This window comes from Phyllobates terribilis, unplaced genomic scaffold (genome assembly GCF_046119375.1).
Source record: "Phyllobates terribilis strain yellow unplaced genomic scaffold, ASM4611937v1 Scaffold_5__5_contigs__length_657084704, whole genome shotgun sequence".
NCBI classification, from domain to species: domain Eukaryota; kingdom Metazoa; phylum Chordata; class Amphibia; order Anura; family Dendrobatidae; genus Phyllobates; species Phyllobates terribilis.
In genome coordinates, this window is record NW_027362765.1 from 602,433,776 (window position 1) to 602,455,578 (window position 21,803).

Here is a 21,803-nt window from a genome sequence, read left to right on the forward strand (position 1 = left end):
AGATAAACTTTCTATGTGGTTAATCACAATCTGTCTAAATGATGGCAGCCATTTACTGACTACTATGTAACATGAGTGTAAATGCGATTGGCTAATAATGAACACAACCACATCCCAAATTATTAGAGGGTATTCACTCTTATTTTAATCAAACTGATTTCAGTTAGATTGTCAATGGATTTGTACAGCTTATAGGTTACATTAAAGGTGGAAAAAGTTCAGAAATTATACCTGGTATTTTAACAGGGGTGTGTAGACTTTTTATATCCATTTTATGCTTCTGTTGTAGATCTACGAGTAGCAGCATATTTTCTTCAAATATAGCAAATGTTGGAATTGTAGTTCTACAATTAAAGACACATCAGATGGCATTAGCCTTATATATTAAAGCATAGTTTTAATTAAATATACACAATATTATGCAGCATGGGAGCTATTAATACTATAGCACCCAACCAAAGGTTAAAGAAAAGTTGTACCCCATGCTGTAGATCATACATGTCAAACTCCGGCCCGTGGCCCAAATTAGGCCCGCAGGGTGGTTATATTTGGCCCACAACACCAGAATCACCGCCCCTATGTAGGGCCCATTATTCTGTATGGAGGACTATGTGAGGCCCATAATTCTGTATGGAGGACTGTGGGGGCCCCATTATTCTGTATGGAGGACTATGTGGGGCCTATTATTCTATTTGGAGGACTATGGGGACCCCATTATTCTGTATGGAAGACTATGTGAGGCCCATTATACTGTATGGAGGACTATGTGGCGCCCATTATTCTGTATGGAGGACTATGTGGGGCCCATTATACTGTGTGGAGGACTATGTGGGGCCCATTATACTGTATGGAGTACTATGTGGGCCCATTATACTGTGTGGAGGACTATGGGAGGCCCATTATACTGTGTGGAAAGCTATGTGGGGCCCATTATACTGTATGGAGGACTATGTGAGTCCCATTATACTGTATGGAAAGCTATGGGGGGGCCATTCTGTATGGAGGACTATGTGGGGCCCATTATACTGTGTGGAGGACTATGTGGGGCACATTATACTGTGTGGAGGACTATGTGGTGCCCATTATACTGTATGGAGGACTATGTGGGGCCCATTATACTGTGTGGAAGACTATGTGGGGCCCATTATACTGTGTGGAGGACTATGTGGTGCCCATTATTCTGTATGGAGGACTTTGTGGGGCCCCATATTCTGTATAGAGGACTATATGGGGCCCGTTATACTGTATGGAGGACTATATGGGGTCCATTATTCTGTATGGAGGACTATGTGGGGCCCATTATTCTGTATGGAGGACTATGTGGGCCCATTATTCTGTATGGAGGACTATGGGAGGCCCATTATACTGTATACTGGTTGGCCCGCAACTTTGTCCAAGTTTTTCATTTTGGCCCTCTGTGTGTTTAATTTTGACATCCCTGCTCTAGATACTTCTTTATCAGTGTTCGCCGCATCTTGATCATTTCCTCTACCTGCATTCTATGCACACCATAGACTTTTTCTACTGAGGGAAAAAAAGAAAACTGCAGCCTTCCATATCTGTGGTACCATCCTGCCCTGCGACCTGTAAACAATGTTCCATGGCAGAAAAAATTCCAACTTGCACTGAATGGGTGCCTACTCAACTATGCAGCTCTTTTGTTTTACCCAAATTTCTACAAGTTACCTGATTGCAATTTCAACTCTAATGTTCCTGTGTGATCTATGTATAAAGCATAAAGGTACTGTCTGCACATTTAGCTCTGCTGCATCTAGTACTGTCCTGCATATCCAGCTCCACTGTACCTCACTGTTCCATGTACCATCTACTCCACTGTATCAATACCTCCAGTCCGTGCTGCCATCATGGGCTGCAGCTTAGTGAATTCACCTCACAAGATAATCCCATAACACCTTATCTGTCTAGAAATCATGTTGTCTGTGGTTATGTAGTATTGCACATACATATATACACTTATCTACTGATTGAATTGTGATGTAATTTACCCTACATATACTTATCACTTAAACTGTCTTACGTCTTTGGAAAGGATCAATGGCTGTGCAGAAATATCACTATTTTTTAGGGGGGGGTCAATAAAACATATTTGGTTTTGCACTATTACTTCTGCGGTGCTGCCTACTCTATTTTTGTGTGGTGTTGGGGCTCAGAGGCTTGCAGACACTTTTCAACACTGCAATTTTCTTTGCACATATTTACTTGACATTACAAAGTAGCAGTGACTAGCCCAGGGGATGGGGATGACTCGGTACCCGGGCCTTTGCCTTGGGGATGTCGCGGTGGTCGGCTCCCGGGCCCGTACCCTGAGGTCTCTCTTTAAAAGGGTGGATAATAAATTTCTTCATTTTTATGAAAGTTCGTGACGCCACCTGTGGTATCTGGTGAGAATCACCAGCGCTGCGCAGTCGACTGAGGCCGATGATAAGGCAGCTCGATGGTATAGCTCCCCACAGGTGGAGCTAGGCCTCAGGGCAGCGTACGGAAGGGGATGCAGGATGGGCGAGACCCAGCCGGGTCAGAGCAAGAACAGGGACTGACACGATAGTCACTTCAGTACCTTTTACTGATGGAAATTCAGGCACGTCCCAGAGCACTGTAGGGTGAAGGGTGCATGTCAGGATCCTCCCCAATGAGCGGGTGTAGGGCCTCCTATTTCTTGCCTCTGCGTAGTAAGTTTCTGACCTGCCTGGAGCTAGGCCTAAATTTGTCTCTGTCCTGCGCTGGCTGACCTTGTGGTAGGGCCTTCTCTTGGAGTACACGCTCTGTTACGTATCAGCACTTTAGCGATTCCTGGGACTTGTAGTTCTCCAGGGATTCCGGTTATATCTTACTGGGTCATAGAGATCCCGGTAAACTTCGGACCCGGTGTCCGGTAAATGTTTCGGGGTGAGCTAGTTAAGCTCCTCTGCCCCCTATGTACTAACTCTCCACTCGCCTTCGGCCTACTCAGGCCCTCACTAGGCTACTCACACTAATGGCAGCTTGCCGAGCTTCACCGATCTTATGGCGCCGGCACACCTAAAGCTCACTACTCTGAGCTACACTGAGTCTTGGTCTGGATAAGCTCCACTGCAGGATAGCAATTGCAGGAGCTGGAACAGGCTTTTGTCCTCTGAGGTAACTCTTCTCAGACTGTACTGGACTCACTGCTAACCAGAATAGACTCGACTCACAACTCACTGCTGCCTGGCTCCACCTTCCCTATTTATCTATCTATCCCTAATGGACTCCCTCTGGTGGTCTGAGGTGGAAGGTGAAGATGTGTGAATGGTTATGAGGGCCTCTTGTGGAGGAATCCATCAATGCACTCTTCCAGGATCTGTGATACCAAGCGCAGCTGGGCGTCACAGCAGCATGAGATCTAATTGAAGCAGAAAGTGTTGGGTACCAGCAGATAGAAACCTAGATCAAAGGTTCTTGTACATAAAAGTTGTGGCGGTCTGCAGCAGCCCAGGAGCATTCCAGTAACGACAGGGCCGTATTTGGCATTCATGCTGCCCTAGGCACTTTAAGTGGTCACGCCCCCTACTGATAAGTCAAACTATGAGTATGTGCACACAACCTCTTTTAAAGGCAGATTTGCTATGTAACCCACCTGAAAAGCTCTAATTAAACACTAAAAAAATTAACACCTGCACTTTCTGCACATAGTCTTTTGAGCTTCTTTTAACAGCTTCATGTTTTTAAAGACGCCAAGAGGTTAAAATAGATAACCTAACCATTTTTTGTGCTACCACTAGGAAACCGCTCACTAGTGCTTAATACAATTTCAATTAAAAAAAACTATGGCCAAAAGATGTTGGAAGAAAAGCAAAAAACTGTCGCTTTAGGACAAAAAATGATGTCAGTGTGTCCTAATATGTCTCCAGCCTGAAAATCTCACAGGATTCACAGATGTTTAAAACATGTTGTGTGCACATACCCTTTGGATAGTAGTTAAGGCACTCAATCCACATTAGACTAAAGTTGGCCGATCCCAGAGATAGACAAGTTCTCTGGACAGTCTAGTGACTGTCAGGGAGATAAGAATCCAGCATGTCCGAATTAGGAATGCAGATCCTTTTGTTCTGTAAAAGATAAGAACACCACCAGAAATGTCTAGCAGCTGTTCTCTTAATCTCCCGTCACACTAAGCGAGATCGCAAGTTTTGTGACGCAACAGCGACCTAAGTAGCGATCTCGCTATGTTTGACACTTAGCAGCGACCAGGCCCCTGCTGTGAGATCGCTGGTCGTGTCGGAATGGTCTGGACATTTCTTTGATCGTTGAGGCCCCGCTGGGTAGCATGTATCGGTGTGTTTGACACCTTACCAACGACCTTGTTGACGACTCAGACACAGAAACACATAAGCGTGCATCGTTATACAGGTCGCTACGGGTCGCCGCACCGCTGCTGCGTCGTTGGGAAGACCTGACTGTTTGACATCTCACCAGCGACCACATAGCGACGCAGCAACGATCCGTGACAGGTCGTATCGTTGTCGGGATCGCTGTAGCGTCGCTTAGTGTGACGGGGCCTTTATAGAGAACACAAGAGCGCTCAACAAAGTGAGCACTCCTGTGTATGGGAGAGGTGGGTGAGATAGCTGCCAGCCGAATGATGGGACAGCTGCCTATAGTGTATGGGGGCTTCAAATACTTGTTCAGTTGACATATATGGCCTCATTCAGACGACTATATTTTTAGTCTGGCACACTAACCCTATAATGATGTACTATCAAGTCTAATAAATTAAATATTGCTACATCTAGATGACTACATCACCAGTACCAGCGGTGGTGCACGATTACATCACCAGTACCACCGGCGGTCCAGGACTACATCACCAGTACCAATGGCAGTGCACGACTACATCACCAGTACCACCGTCGGTGCACAACTACATCACCAGTACCACAGCCAGTGCACGACTACATCACCAGTACCACCGCCGGTGCACAACTACATCACCAGTACCACGGCCAGTGCACGACTACATCACCAGTACCACCGCAGGTACATCACTAAATTTAGTACAGCAAACAATTGCAATGTCAGGCCATCCCAACATACAATTGTATTGCATGAAATTTCAGCTCTCAGTATGTCTTTAACAATGGTAAGAAAATACTAGGAGTTGTTGTTACCAGCCATCATCAGAGTGCGGACCATGCAGGAACCATAGTACTGATGAGGTGCAGGCAGTAGCACTATTAAACAATTATGGTATTGTTTAACTTTTGGGAGATATCATGTTTTTAGCTCCATCAATTCTGAGCTCATTGGTTTGGGTCTGGGTCCTGAGATCCCTACCGATTGCTCAAAAGACTTCTTAGAAGTGCACAGCTTAGGAGACAAGATTATGACTTTCTACTGCATCCGCACTGCGTGCACTTTTCTAAATGGTCTTTTCAACTATGGTTTGGGTTCTCAGGACCAGATTTCTCACCAATCTGCTCAGAATTATTGGGCATAAAACATAAAAAAAAATCTCCCCAAAGTTTAGTTACTCTTTGAAGTGCATTTACAATACTGCCAATAATCGGAAACAGAATGGTCTATCTAAACAGGCTGTTAATCCCCCGATGCACAAGTAAAATGTTTGTTTGCAGGGTGAAATAATTTGTCAGCTTGCCTAAAGGGAATCTGTCACCCCCCAAAATGCCAATTAAACTGCATAAACATTTATATAGGGGACGTAGCCCCTACAAAAATCATATACAGTTTAGCTTAAAGGGGTTGTCACATTCTGTGTGACTGCAGACTTGTTAGGCCTCCCAGCACACGCACTGTGGCTGTGGGCGCGTACTGATGCCAGATTCCTACGTGCCTGTGGCTGCCACTTGACGCCCCAGAAGAGTAGCAAGGAAATTGCTTCAGTGAGGAGGAGATGGCCTTATGATATGCGCATGCTGTCTGCTCATTCAACACCCCTCCTCTTTACTGAAGATGTTCAAAAGGCAGTCAAAAAGACAATAACTAGGTGTCAGAACGAGCTTGCAGCCACATTGTGGGCACCCTCACTGACACTTGGAGCACATTGCTGAGTTCGTCAAGTGTCAATGTGCAAGCACAGACTTGCAAGTTGATTTTAGACAACACTCACTTTTACAGAGTGCTGTCAATAAAGACAAAAGACTGGTTTTAATATACAAATAGGAGGACGTAACAGTGCACCAAAGCATGGGCCACTCCAAAAGTGCACCTAAGCACCCTCATTTGCATAATAAATAAAAGAAGATTTTTCTGCAATTATTAAAGTACCTTTCCGATAATTTTTTCCTCTAAACCTGTGTAAATGTTAGTATAGTGTAATGTCCGTGTGATAATATACTCACCGATCGCTGTCTTCTCATGTACCTGACTCCATAATGACTTCACATCCACAGCTCGTCTCTGCAGACTTCCTTCTTCTCCGGTCTTCTGCCGCACATCCCAACATGGTGCCCTTAAAGATAACTGTATCATTATAATGTTCCTGAATAAAAATAACCACCCATGTTGTGCCTTAAATAAGCCCTATGCTGTGTCCCTGAAAAAAATTAATCGCTCCTCACTGTTCTCCCTGCTAAAAAAAATACCCCACTGTCCCTCTTACGGTACATGGCCTCTAAGCTATCATCTCCTATAAAATATTCCCATTACACCGTCCCACTTTATCTGCTATGACCACCATGCTGTCTGCCCTTGTGTACTATGACCGTCTCACTGCCCCCTTATAAACTAAAACGCCATACTGTCCACCCTTATAAATTATACCCATCCACCACACCATCCTCAATTATCAACTATGATCTCCAAACTGTCCCCACATCATGCTGCCCCCCTCTTCACAATGTCCCACTCATGCTGTCCCCACTCCATACTGAGCCATTCAAGCTACCCCTCTCCATACTGTGCACTCACACTCTCTATGCTGACCCTCCATGCTGCTTTTTCTCCATAATAAGGCCCTTTACGCTGCCAAGTCTCCACAATGAGACCTCCACACTGCTCTCTCTCCATACTGACCCACCCACACTGTCCCCCCACCATACTGAGTCCTTACAGTCCCCCATCCATTGTGTCCCTTGCACTATCCCCTCACTCTGTAAGCCCACCTAACTTCTAGTCTACATTAGTAGCCCCCCTAAACCACAGTCCATAGTAACAGCCCCCATAGCCCCCGGTCTACAGTAATAGCCCCCCTATCCTCCAGTCTACTGTAATAACATCCACTAATCCCAAGTCTACAGAAATAGCCCCCCTAACCACAGTCTACAAAAATACCCACCTAACCACAGCTTACAGTGATAGCCCCCCTAACACCCAGTCTACAGTGATATCCCCCTAACCCCCAGTCTACAGTGATAGCCCCCTAATCCCCAGTCTACATAAATAGTCCCCCCAATCCCCAGTCTACAGACATAGCCCCCTAATCATCCCCAGTCTACAGAAATAGCCCCCACTAACCCCCAAGTCTACAGAAATAGCCCCCCTAATCCCCAGTCTACAGTGATAGCTCCCTAAACCCCAGCCTACATTTATAGTCCCCTAATCCCCAGTCTACAGTGATAGCCCCCTAATCCCCAGTCTACAGACATAGCCCCCCAATCCCCAGTCTACAGACATAGCCCCCCCAATCCCCAGTCTACAGACATAGCCCCCTAATAATCCCCAGTCTACAGAAATAGCCCCCCTAATCCCTAGTCTACAGAAATAGCCCCCACTATCCCCCAAGTCTACAGAAATAGCCCCCCTAATCCCCAGTCTACAGTGATAGCTCCCTAAACCCCAGCCTACAGTTATAGTCCCCTAACCCCCTAATCTACAGAAATAGCCCCCCTAATCCCCAGGCTACAGTGATAGCCCCACTAAACCCCAGCATACAGACATATCCCCCCTAATACCCAGCCTACAGTGATAGCCCCCCAACCCATAGTCTACATTAAAAGCACCACCTATCCCATAGTCTGTAGTAATAACCCCCCTAAACCCCAGAATTTTCAGCTATATGAGCGCTTACCTGATCCTATGTCTGTCCTCCCCCTGGCTCCGGTGGCTTTCTTCCTCCTGGCTCCTGTCCTCCTCTGTGGCGCCCTGCTGTGATGTCTGCAGGGCAGTGAGATGACTTCACCTGCATTTGAATGCCGCAGCTCCTCAGAGCAGGGAGCTGATTGGCACTTCTGACCCCTGGAAGTGCCGGCGCTAGTACTTCCAGGGTCAATTAGCTCCCTGTGTCCGCGGTTTATTTGTGTTCATGTCTTAAAGATGCGAATACAAATGAATGGAGTTGTGCGTTCCTCCCTCCTCCGAAAAGACAACGGATTTATCACAGTGTCTAATGGAGGAGGGGGAAATAATAACAAAAATTTTTTTTTTTCCCCTCACTCTTTTTGTGCTGCCCCTGCAACCCGGACCCCCAGTGCCTAGTGGCAAATACGGGCCTGAGCAAAGAGTGTGTTTTTTCACCCATATTCAATGTATAGTCACATACATTTACATTATTGTTATTTTTCGAACGTGGCTTTTGTTTTAATAATGATGTTTTCTTCTGTAATACCCTTCAGATGCAAACTGCTGCTAATCTTTATCATCACCCTCCTCAGCTGGATATGAGAATTGGTGCTTTAGCTGTGGGGCGGGGATACTGTAGCCAGAACACACTTCCATAAAATGTCCAAAAGAAGCTTAGGCTTTAATATCCTGATAGCAAAGGGGAGGTTATAAAGCATTGTGCAGAGAAGGATCAGCTGTGTAGTATCCCGCTGCTGGAGCATATACTGGTTTACCTTCAGCCTTCCAGCTCGTCTGCTGACCATTGGATATATCTATATGATCTCCGGCACACTTGTATGTTTGGAAGGCACTGGTGTTTACTGCCTTTGCAGGCTGTATCTTTTATCACTTAGTAAATTAGTATTAGGCTTTCTGAAGACAAACGATGCTCTATATATTTCTCTCCAATTTTGGAGCATCTGTAGAATAGAAATTTTAACTTCTTTCTAAGACATGATTTCAGGTAAGATTTTAGCTTGTCGGGCTCCTGAGGGGTCAAAGAGTGACGCGTATAGAAGTACCCGCAGACGGAAGAAATCCTTGGGAGACTTGTACCAGAATGGTTACAGAGTCAAAGCAGGTGTTGGTGGAGGGGATAAAGGGGAAACACCTGGATGGCTTCAGTCCTTGTCCTCTTTCTATAGAAAGGCCTCCTACTGGGGTAAGTTTTGAACAGTAAGGAAACATTCTGTCCATTCATATGATTTGAGTGATGTAGAAAAAATCATTATGCTTCCCATTTTTAGGAAATAACCAGCTATATATTACCACTAGTTATTGTTAATTCATGGATCATCAAAACTCTATCCCAAAAGTTGTATGAGCCTTAGAGAAAGCCTCATACACATTAGAAGGGCAACCATATGCTACTTTGTACAGCTGTACTTTAATAGTTTATTTTCCCGTAATAATAATGTTTGTAGGTGAGAGTAGCATAATAATATGGCGTCCAATGAAACGTGCTACAATATCGTTCAGATTCTGTGAAATAATCCCTCTTTATACTATCGGAGGCAGATGGACATATAGGAGGGCCCCTTAGAAGTCGGTGTGATTTATTAAAACTCCATACTACTAGTAGGATGTTCAGTAAGTGATGTGCTTGAGTACTCGAGATATTAAAGAGGCAGCAGAAGAAACCCTTGCGTGTAAGATTGTACTTTTAGTGATGTTATTTTCTGCATAGTGGTCAGTGCTTGTACATCTCCCCTAGAGATAACTAGAGATAACTCACCAGTTGTAGGGCTCTTCAGTATCTCTGGGAAGTTCAGTTATTGTCACTGATAATTGTAGGATTGTATTCTGTTTTTTCTTTGTGCATGTGTTAGTAGGCATACGTAGTACAGATCTAAAAGTTTGCTGTAACATTCACCAGTAACTAAAAGTCAGTATGGAGTGAGCCTACTGGGGTAATTAAACTAGAAGTGGTATTTTTCAATTTTATAAAGTCCGACGGTTCAAAATAAAATAGTGTAATACCCTGAATACCGAAATAGAATCAAACATAATTCCGCTGTACTTGTTTTGTGATTATTGTGCTATTAGTCCATTTATATACATATGACGTGAAAGAAGTATTTCTGCACTTTCATGTGTCTATTGCATATGTATCTGACTAATCTTAACCTAGTTCCAGTCTCGTAAAAAAGCCGCAAACTGTATTCTTGCCATCAAAAATAATGGAGAACTGAAGAAATCTGTAAATCAATGGTGGAAATGAGTTTTCATTGGAATCCAGGACTCTAGTGTGAACAGAGCATTCCTGATATATGGCCACTTGTCTCTTCATGTAAAACATTTATCAGTTATTCATTAAGTGATGAGTCTAAATGCGGGGGTGGGGGTGGAAATAAGGCTTTGGATATGTTTTCTGCTGTCATTTAGACTTAGGTGGAGGATCATTAAAAACTACACTCACAACTGGAAAAAACCATTTGTCGCTGCTGTGATTTGTACATCGTCGATACAATCCTAACCTGGGCAAATATACATTTTAGAATCAAACCCCTCGCTCCCATAATAATGAAACAACTGCATTTTTCCAGGTCATACATTTTGTATCTTGATGCATTGGCAAGGGTTGTCACCTACAAACCTCTCACAGTCTGACATTACTTTTCTATCAGAACCAGCTGAACCGCAAGCTTTTCCATCAGCGTGAAGATGAAAGTAATAAGTAATTGTGGGCATGGATCGCATGTGGGCACTGAGTTATCCACAATTGGGCAAAAAAGTGGTCATAAAAAGTGCCTAACAGTGAAGCGGATGCTTCCATTATGGAAATCTGCTCCATTTTTATTTTCTTTACTGATACTGTGAAAGAAAGTCCATTGTAATCTTAATTTTTCACATATTAGCCTCTGTTATTCTGATCTTCTTTACTGTAAGATAATCCGTGTCCTGGACCCTAAGTGATGGAAACACAATAGGCTTTACTATGACCTTTGATGAAATGTGCCCTTGTGCTGTCACTAACTGGAGAATTTAATCTAGAGATCCAATAAGGGGAATTAAAGTGGAATTCATTTTTAAAAAGGCCTGAGTGACTTTCACACCTTAATTTAAAGGATACATACTATATTTGTTGTGCTATGTGAAGGATTGCTGCAAGTATAGCCATTATAAGACCTGCTCAACTGAAATATTATTCATTTAGATTGATCACTTTTCAACTAGATTTAAAGGGAATCTGTCACCAGATTTTTGCTGCCTCATCTGGGCGCAACATAATAAAGGAAAAGAGACCCTGATTCCACCAATGTATACTGTAACTTAGTTTACTGGGTGCAGCAGTTAAGACACCATCAGAGTTTTTAGATGTAGCAGAGCTCAGAAAGGTAACACTGCAAACACACCACTAGGTCACAACTTTCTGTGTATATTGTATAGTGTCTGTAAGCTGCTTATCAGAGGAGGTTGCTAGTTTGTGCAGTGATAATGTCCTTGTGATAAAACCTTCATTGTATAGAAACAACAATACGCAGCCTAATAAGTGACACATCCCTGAAATCTATGCCTTAGCCCCAACCTCATGCTGTCATCAGAATACATAGCAAAAACCTTCTGGCAGATTTCCTTTAAGTTTTTCTAAATATAGAGGGGCCCATTAAATGATCCCTGATTTTAATAGATGGTCAAGAGATCACCTCTTTATACCTCCTACAAACAGAAGCTAATCTGTGATGCTGAGTCACTACTCACGGACAAGCCTTGAGGCAGAGTAGTCAAGAGTAGAGATGAGCGAACCCGAACTTAAAAGTTCGGGATTCGTACTGGACAGTTACTGTCTGGTGCTGAACGCCGAACACGGACTTCTCCCAGAAGTCCGTTGCAGTGTTCGGAGTTCTGTGGGAAGTCTGAGAGAGATAGATAGAGAGAATTTTACAGATCAATAGTTTGGGTAACCATTGTTTTCAATAGGGTTCGGGTTCTGGTTCAAGTTTGGGTACATTTCTGGTCCCCGAACCGAACTTTGGAATAAAGTTTGGGTCAGGTACCAGATCCCGAACTTCCATGGGTCCGCTCATCCCTGGGGTCAGATACCAAGAGAGCTCATCATAAACAGAGGGGTGAAACAAAAGCATCAGGTCAGAGGCCGGGGTCAGAATTCCAAGAAGGTAGCGGATCATGACAAAAGGGGCTTGGCAAATGGTTGGTCTAAGGTAAATCAAGGTCGGACAACAAAGATAAGAATACAGGAACTCAGAGCACAGAGCAAATGTACACCACTTGAGCTAAGCTGCAAGAAAGCTAGCTAAATAGCCAGATAACCACTCAGGAGACACATGGAGGAAAACCCACATGCCCTGGCCCTGATTGGGCAGCTGGACTGTCACTCAACAACACTGACAGCTCAGCAAGCCCCTGCCCTATATTGGACAGCTGAACTGTCACTCACTGCATCCAGACACACCAACTGGAGGAATCGTGACATAATCCAATGATATTGGGAAAGAGATGGCAAGAAACAAGCCCTTGCTAGCAGAGTAACTTCTGGTAAAAATATAAGCCTTTTTGTAGAATATGGGAAAGAATTCTTTTTTGAAGGTGGGTGATCTTTAGCTGATTAGTTTATTAACATATCACTGCCCACTGTAAATACTGGTAATGTCGTCATGTCAGTATATGGGGATAAAACATGTATTGTTAGTAGAAGTTATGCTGAAAAGTATTTTATAGTTTGTGGTGGTATTAACCAGCAACAGAAAGGGGCCTACTTTATTATTTGATATGAGTTCCCTTTCTTCTATGTTCACTCCTGTTTTAGATGGTCCAGAGAATGCACTATGATCTTTTGATGCATCGATTAGGTTCTTGGTTTACAGACCGTCTGAATTTCTACATATATGATAACTAACCATGACTTATTCTCTCTTCCAGGCCTGAGATTTCTGCGAGCTCTGAGGCTCATCCAGTTTTCCGAAATCTTGCAATTTTTAAACATTTTAAAAACAAGGTGAGAAAGCAAATTAGGGGCTTTAAGTACCACTTACCTTCTAGGTCAATAAAACATCTATTTTCTTTAAGATTGTTCTAAACTGTACTATGTCTTTAGAAGATAGGGGAACCTTGAAATTTGTTTTGCAATGTGTGAATGGAGTAAACAAAATGAAATTCTAAGACCTCATTCATATGACCGGGGGTTGTCTAGCATGTCTTTAATGAATATAGGCACTAGAATCATGTGTCCCTCACTCCCCCCCCCAAAAAAATACACCATGTGCCCAATTACTAGGCAATTTGTATTTATTATGATTAAATTGTCGCTCAGTCCAAAAGGTTAGTAATCCTTAAACTTGAATATTTAAGAAATTAAATGAAGTGAAGCTTTATCTTTCTTAATTGCCCAATAATTCTGCACACTTAGATATTATCCTATTAGTGTGCAGAATTATTATGCAACTAAATGAAAAACAGACATTTTCCATCTCAGTTGTGTCAATTGACATTTCACAAAAAAATATCAGTGACCAATATAGCCAGCTTTCTCTTCTATAACAGTGCTCATTAGATGTCAGCTGACTCGCTAATGTGTGTGGAGGCCCAGAATATTTGGGAGAGCTAATCATCTGGCATGTCCGATTGTGGGCTACCGATCCATTTGTTCTCTCCGAGATACAAAAGATGGCGGCTCTCTCACAGACAACACAGCAGGGCTCGGCCGAGTTTTTCAAGCTGAAGATGCTTCAGAAAGCATTGTTTTCTGAGCATTATCCGATGGTTTTGTGTTCAAGGTTTTTTTGGGATGTCATTTTTACTGTTGTTTTGTTGTTGGTCATTTTTTCTCACTCCATTGAAGCAAAAACAATGGCAAATGGTCCAAAAGGCTTTGGACCGTCTTTTAGGATTTTCCATTCAATTGTATAGTGAACTACAGAGCATCTTCTGAGCGGAAAACACCTTAAGAATGGTCAGGTCACTTCTTTTAACCGCTTGGTGTTTTTAGAAACCTAAAGGGATTAAAAGACATTCAAAACCCTGAAGATATGAACAGCAAGTTGTTTTTTCATAGAAATGCATATGTTCATTCTTTTGAGTGTTTTCCTCAGCGAAATTAGTCTGAAACAGACATTGGGTAGACATACTCCAAGGTGAGCCTTTGAAAAATAGCTTTGAATGCATTTGATATGAATCTTGTGATACACTGTACGATTGTTAAATGACTGGCTGTACCGTGGGGCTGTGTATATTATACAGCATCTATACTTTATTACTGCTCAATCTGCCTGTGTTCATGGATCTGCATGAGTGTGACTTTGTGTTGATCTTTGCATGTGACAAGGGCAACAGATGGGAGTGGGTGGGCAATAACTGAAGCATTAGGATTATACTGAAATCTCATTCATGAAATCAACCTCTGGCCATTCATAACACAGAGAAAAAGCTTCTAGCAGCTTAACCCCTACACTGACACAAAACTCAATTAGACAGACTTCAGCTTTATCCTATCTTAGCAAATAAAGATTATTTCTTTGCTGGCGGAGTAGTCAGACACAGAATGTGTTATTGTAGGATACATACAATTTCTTTGTAGCCAGCGCTATATGTACTAGATGAAACCTGAGCATAGAGGAAATAGGATTTCTTTCTATATTGGACATAAAACTGTACATTATATCAGCAGCTTTAACATCTTTTATTTCAAATTTTTTTTCTGTTTCATCTATTTTTTTCTCATTCTACTGCTTTACTTACAAAGCAAGGAGATTCCCTTTTCTTACAACTATTAAAGAACCACTCCAGCATTTCTTTTTTATTTCAGCGCTGGAGTGGTATCGCTAATCCATGTTCCCTGCCCCTAGTATTTTACTAACCAGCCGCCGTCTTCAACTGTTCCCAGCACCACTCCAGTCCCGATCCACCATCTTGTGACCGCAACTTCTGACTGCCCAGAAGTCAAAGGTAATGATCACAAGCTCTCAATATAAGTCTATGAGAGCCTCCTACTGGCCTGGTTCTGGCTCTCATAGACTTACATTGAATTGTGGTTTCTGCATCATCCAGCAGACACTGGAGCAATCCAGCAGGTCACAAGCTGCTGAAGATGACCAGAGCTGTCCTGAGAACAGATGAAGATGGCGGCTGGTAAGTAAAATACAAGGTCAGGGAGCTTACATTAGTTGCACCACTCAGGTGCTGCAGTAAAAAAAACACTGGAGTGGTGCTTTAAGCATCATCTATATATTGGTATACATAAATAAATATCTCAAAGATAATCTAACAGTGCTTCAATAGCTATTATTTAATGCCATGTATCAGGCTTATAGAATTGAAGACATTTTATGCGGAACCACCTCTAGAAATCCACACAGCTTACATTTTTTTGTCTATTATGCTAGGGATAATTAGCAGAATCTTTTTGACCAGAGCCAGAAAATTTGTAGTCTGTTTGTAGCTATAGAGGTAATGTAGTGATGCAAAAACATTTGAGCAGCTGTGAGAAGATAGTCCATATATTCAGTTAGGTCCAGAAATATTTGGACAGTGACCAAATTTTCATGATTAGGACTTTACATGTCAATATTTTTTATTTAAAATGAAGCAACTGAGATGCAATTGAAGTGTAGACTTTCGGGTTTAATTAAAGAGGTTAAACAAAAATATTTTGTGAAACGTTTCCGAATTGCAACCATTTTTCTACAAAGTATCTTTATTTTAGGGGCTCAAAAGTAATTTGACAAATTAAATCTACTATAAATAAAATGTTACTTTTTAATACTTTGTAGAGAATTCTTTACAGGCAATGACTGCCTGAAGTCTGAAGGCCATGGATGTCACCAAACTCTGGGTTTCCTCCTTTGTGATGCTTTGCCAGTCCAGGCAGACAGACAATCCCTGGCATTGAAGAACTTTTGAGATAATTGTCCAATTACTTTTGATCCCTTTAAAAAGAGGCAACTACACATTAAAGAGCTGTAATTCCTAAATCCTTACTCCAATTAGGATGTGAATACCCTCAAATTAAAGCTGAGAGTCTGTGCTTTAATCCCATATTGATTATATAACTGTATCTTGAATATGTTTTGGTAAACAGCTAAAATGTCAAAACTTGTGTCACTGTCCAAATATTTTTGGACTAACTGTAGTTAGGTCCAGAAATATCAGATCAGATTTATCAGATGATAAAGGACAGAAGGTTTCTACTTATGCCGTCCTATTAGTCATTACATATATTATGTGTGGCAGTGTGTAACTGTGTATGTACATACAAGCATTTCAGATGATATGGTACAGTGGTCCTTCGCCTGGAATTAAGCAGTCTCTACTTCAGGAGGAACACTCTTTAAATAGGTTCTCCAAGAAATGTAATAAAATAAATATATAAAATAAATAATACACATGTAAGAGTTCATCACAGTTCACTGTATTGGAGATTTGTGATGTACTATATGATCTGGCCAGTAGAGGGCAGTGGGGAGGCCAGAGTTGCAGCGCAGAGGTTTGGTAGTTGGTGACTATTGCTAGGGTAGTTCAATGAGAGTGAAGCTAAGCATAATTGGAAAAAGGTCTGGGTACAGCGGCGCTACCCTGGAACTGTTTTTAGTGACTCTGGGACGTGTTGTTCGGCTTGACATGAGCCGACTCAGTGAGGACAACCAATGACACAGCATCTTGGGCCCACCCAATGAGCCTTATTCCTAAGAACTTAGAGAAGCCCCACATTAGAGAGATTGGCATTCTCTAAGAGATTCCAGTCAGCATTTCTGATTATTCAGGACACAGCCCAGCAAGGAACTGTCCACTTCAGTCTCAGGCCGTACCGGTACCATCTTACATCTGAATATATATGCACATATATAAATAACTTTATGGAGGTCTAGTTAGTTAGGAGAAACGACAGATAACATGGCAATCGAAGAATGGGCCGATAGAATTTCAAAGTACATACAGACTGTTCAACCTATATCTGAGGAGCTGCACTCTGACTTCATGCTGCATGCACTAGAGGGAGAACCCTGAGAAACAGTGATGTGGTGTCCCACGTCAACACAAAAAACTCTAGAAGACATTGTGGCCATATTAGAGGAGGCTTACAGAGAGAGAGGCTTGGCTGCTAGTTTCCAGACGCGCTTCTTTAATCGGTGTCAGCAAGAAGACAAAAGCGTCTCCCAGTATATAAATGCTTTACAGAGAATATTACAGACCTGCCAAAAAAATGCAAGGCTGGAGCCTCTATTTTCACCTATCCTGACACCATCCTGAAAAAAAAGTTTGTTCACGGACTGATGGATACATCACTGAGGTGGACATTGCGAGATCAGATACGGGAAAATGAGCAACTTCAGTTTGCTCAGGTTGCCGCAGAAGCTTTGACTTGTGAAGGCAAGGATGATATGGTCCCCAGCACTGTGTGGATGTATGGCCCCAGAGGACAGGCAGTCCAGGCTGAAAATCAGCCGTCCAACTCCTTGGCTGAGATTAGGGCCGCAATCCAGGAACTGACCCAGCAAGTGGATCAACTAAAAAGGCCTCACACCGTGTCGCCCGTCGGGTGGGAAAAGCCGGTCCATTCGATGTATGACCCATCACCCCGACAGATGGGGTGGGAAGAATTGAGACATCTGACAAACATCCCTTCATATAGGTAACCAGAAGAGACCCAGGACCGGACTGCCCCAGCACGGACTGACCCACCCCTAAGGACAATCTCATCCAAACCAGGACCAAACCCGAGAACACTTGAACACTCTCTACCCTGGGGCCCATTATGCTGCAGGTGCTGAGAAAGAGGATATGTCAACAGGAACTGCCACCAGCTTATACAACGGATGGTAGAGTGCGAGTCAGGACATTTAAACGAGGATCATCTCCAGTGGTAGGGTGCACTGAAGGAAATTACCCATATAGGCAAGGCCTGAAATGCCTTAAGAACCTGGTGTCCCGAAGTCCAGTGATGGACATACTGATGGAAGACAAGACCGTGCGCGGCCTAGTGGATACAGGAGCTGAAGTCTCCACAATGCCAATGGAGTACTTCGAAACCCATTTCAGTCACTTTATCAAAGCTGAGCGAGGAAAACTGATTAATCTGACAGCTGATAACCAGATTAAGATTCCAGTCCACGGGATAGCGTGGATGCACGTCAAGATTGGAGTCCTAGATGTGGGTCAAAAAAGAATTGTGCTGGTGGATGGGGATTCATGGTCAGAAACCTTGATTATACAGTGGGTACGGAAAGTATTCAGACCCCTTTAAATTTTTCACTCTTTGTTTCATTAAAGCCATTTGGTAAATTTTAATAAGTTCATTTTTTTCTCATTAAAGTACACTCTGCACCCCATCTTGTCTGAAAAAAAAACAGAAATGTAGACATTTTTGCAAATTTATTAAAAAAGAAATATCACATGGTCATAAGTATTCAGACCCTTTGCTTAGACACTCATATTTAAGTCACATACTGTCCATTTCCTTGTGATCCTCCTTGAGATGGTTCTACTCCTTCATTGGAGTCCAGCTGTGTTTAATTAAACTGATAGGACTTGATTTGGAAAGGCACACACCTGTCTATATAAGACCTCACAGCTCACAGTGCATGTCAGACCAAATGAGAATCATGAGCTCAAAGGAACTGCCCAAGGAGCTCAGAGACAGAATTGTGGCAAGGCACAGATCTGGCCAAGGTTACAAAAGAATTTCTGCATTACTCAAGGTTCCTAAGAGCGCAGTGGCCTCCATAATCCTTAAATGGAAGAAGTTTGGAACCATCAGAAGTCTTCCTAGACCTGGCTGTCCAGCCAAACTGATCAATCGTGGGAGAAGAGCCTTGGTGAGAGAGGGAAAGAAGAACCCCAAGATCACTGTGGCTGAGCTCCAGAGATGCAGTAGGTTGGGCCTTTATGGCAGAGTGACCCGACGGAAGCCTCTCCTCAGTGCAAGACATATGAAATTATGCATGGAGTTTGCTCAAAAACACATGAAGGACTCCCAGACTATGAGAAATAAGATTCTCTGGTCTGATGAGACTAAGATAGAACTTTTTGGTGATAATTGTAAGCGGTATGTGTGGAGAAAACCAGGCACTGCTCATCACCTGCTCAATACAATCCCAATAGTGAAACATGGTGGTGGCAGCATCATGCTATGTAAGTGTTATTCAGCTGCAGGGACAGGACGACTGCTTGCAATTGAAGGAAACATGAATGCGGCCAAGCACAGAGATATCCTGGATGAAAACCTCTTCCAGAGTGCTCTGGACCTCAGACTTGGCCGAAGGTTCACCTTCCAACAAGACAATGACCCTAAGCACACAGCAAAAATAACAAAGGAGTAGCTTCAGAACAACTCTGTGACCATTCTTGACTGGCCCAGCCAGAGCCCTAACCTAAACCCAATTGAGCATCTCTGGAGAGACCTGAAAATGGCTGTCCACCAATGTTCACCATCCAACCTGACGGAACTGAAGAGGATCTGCAAGGAAGAATGGCAGAGGATCCCCAAATATAGGTGTGAAAAACTTGTTGCATCATTCCCAAGAAGACTCATGGCTGTACTAGCTCAAAAGGGTGCTTCTACTCAATACTGAGCAAAGGGTCTGAATACTTATGACCATGTGATATTTCAGTTTTTCCTTTTTAATAAATTTGCAAAAATTTCTACATTTCTGTTTTTTTTTCAGTCAAGATGGGGTGCAGAGTGTACTTTAATGAGAAAAAATGAACTTTTTAAAATTTACCAAATGGCTGCAATGAAACAAAGAGTGAAAAATTTAAAGGGGTCTGAATACATTCCATACTCACTGTATTAGGAATTAGTGTTGAGCCACCCCCGTAGTGTTCGAGTTCGGTTCGGTTCGTCGAACACCCGTGTGTTCGCCGAACTGTTCGTCGAACTGTTCGTCGAACACCTTCGAACACCGTTAAAACCAATGGCAGGCAAACAAAAACACATAGAAACACATAGAAAACACCTTCAAAGGTGTCCAAAAGCTGACAAACTGCTCAGAAGACATAACTAACACATGGAAAAGTGACAAGTACATATAGTCATGCGAAAATAAAAGAGGTGGAGGAGTAAAAGGAGGGGGAGACACAGATATAGGCATGTCATGCCCTTCTAAAATCCAAAAAGTGAGAAGCCGACATGGCCAGTCCGCTCCTGCCCGTGCCACCTCCGTGTCGCCGGGTTTGTGCCAGAGCCGCGGTGAACCCTGATGGCCAGCCCCCCTCTCCCAATACTGGTGCCTGTCCGCTGGTGGGTCGAGCGAGCCCCCCTGTGGTGGAGGCAGCTCTAAGCTTTTTAATTTAAATTGTCTCTCTAATTTGAATGAATACACTTTAAATCCATTTACAAGGATCTATTGGAGGGCAAGTCTCATGCCAGCAGCCGCGTAATTCCAGCTCCAGTAGCGTCCACTAAAGCTGCTGCAGTTAAAAAGCTTTTATAAGGATCAAGCTCGGCTGTCCACCGCAAGGCATCCTACTGCCAGTCCCAGCCCCTATGCCTTGGGGTGCCTCCTGATGCTCTTCACTGAGTATCCCATGGTCCCGAAGCATTTCCTTTGAAAAAATTAAGTGTCTAAACTACAGGTGGTGTAGCTTGCTTAACAGCCGGGATAATCCGCTGACTAGCAGACACTGCTACTAGGCACAAAGTATTTCCTGGGCTAGATGCAGTTAAAAATTTGTAATTAGATACTCTCGTTGGATGCTGAGAAAGCATTCCATAGAGTCTCCTGGCACGCCATATATGATTCTCTTAAAAAGCTTGGGGTAGGGGTCTAGGGGACCCTTTTATAGCCAAAATCACGGCCCTGTATCACAATACGTCACCTAGGCTGAAGATAAATGGAACTGTAGCACCCTGAGGGCTCGGTTGCTACAGAGGTATTGCACCTCACCCAGAGGTGTGATATCTCACTCTCAGGTAAGGATGGAGTGTGGATCAGGACCCGACACCTGCATGCATTACACCACATTGCCGTGGGGCAGGGCGACCAATATGCCTCTGAGATGGGCACGACAGTCCCTGTCCCTGGCTGGAGTGGGGGGAGGGAACACTGAGGAAGGGGAACCCTATAGTGCAGGAGCAGGGAGGAAGCAGTTCCTGGGTGCATTGAGAAGGGAGTATAAAAGGTGGGCACCATCTTAGTTCAGTGCAGAGAAGTCTGAGCAGAAGTGGCAGGGAGCAGGGGCTCTGCATGAGCTCTGCTCCGGAGGCAGGCCTAGTAACAGAGGCCCAGGCCTGGAAGAGGGAGAAGGAAGGAAGAGGAGCGGAGAAGGCTCCAGGAACGAGGAATGAAGGGATCCCAGGGGTGCGGACGGGTGAGTCGCCACCGCACGCCCGAATCCACCTGCGTGGAGGGGTCAGGCCAAAGGGGGAGACCGGTCCCCGAAACTAGTGGAGGCAGGAAACGACCCTCAGCTAGAAACCGGAGGCTGTGACATTTTATGTGGCGCAGCCCCTCGCTACACCCGCTAGAAAGGCACCACATAGGGTCAGGGAAACTGGCGCCAAGTTTACCAAGAGGAGGCCCGAGGCAGCCGGACAGAAGGGTTGGTAAGAAAGGCCAGACAAAGGACACACAAAGGGGGTCCTGTGAAGCGCTCCAAAGTTATCTGGGAGTTGTCTGAGCCCCTCACCTGGTGAGCACAGTACGACGTGGGCAGCCGTTACCTGCAGACGTGGTCTGGATAATAAGAACTGTGAGTAAAGGCCCTGGACTGCATCACTGACTCCGTGTCGTTACTGCTGCTGCCCTGCACCATCACCCCCATCCTCCGCATACACTGCCCTGAGGCTATACTCCTCCCGTGGGGAGTTATGC

The 21,803-nt window shown here is 43.8% G+C and overlaps 1 protein-coding gene across 21 annotated transcripts in view; it reads left to right on the top strand.

Annotated features, from left to right (window-relative positions):
• The window catches only part of KCNMA1 (potassium calcium-activated channel subfamily M alpha 1), a 731,255-nt gene that overhangs the window by 352,281 nt on the left and 357,171 nt on the right, over window positions 1-21,803 (top strand). For all 21 annotated transcript variants that reach the window (XM_073686045.1, XM_073686039.1, XM_073686043.1 and 18 more), the window contains exon 6: window positions 12,919-12,994. In XM_073686045.1, coding sequence (XP_073542146.1) covers window positions 12,919-12,994 — 76 coding nt within the window. The remainder of the gene's footprint in view (window positions 1-12,918; window positions 12,995-21,803) is intronic.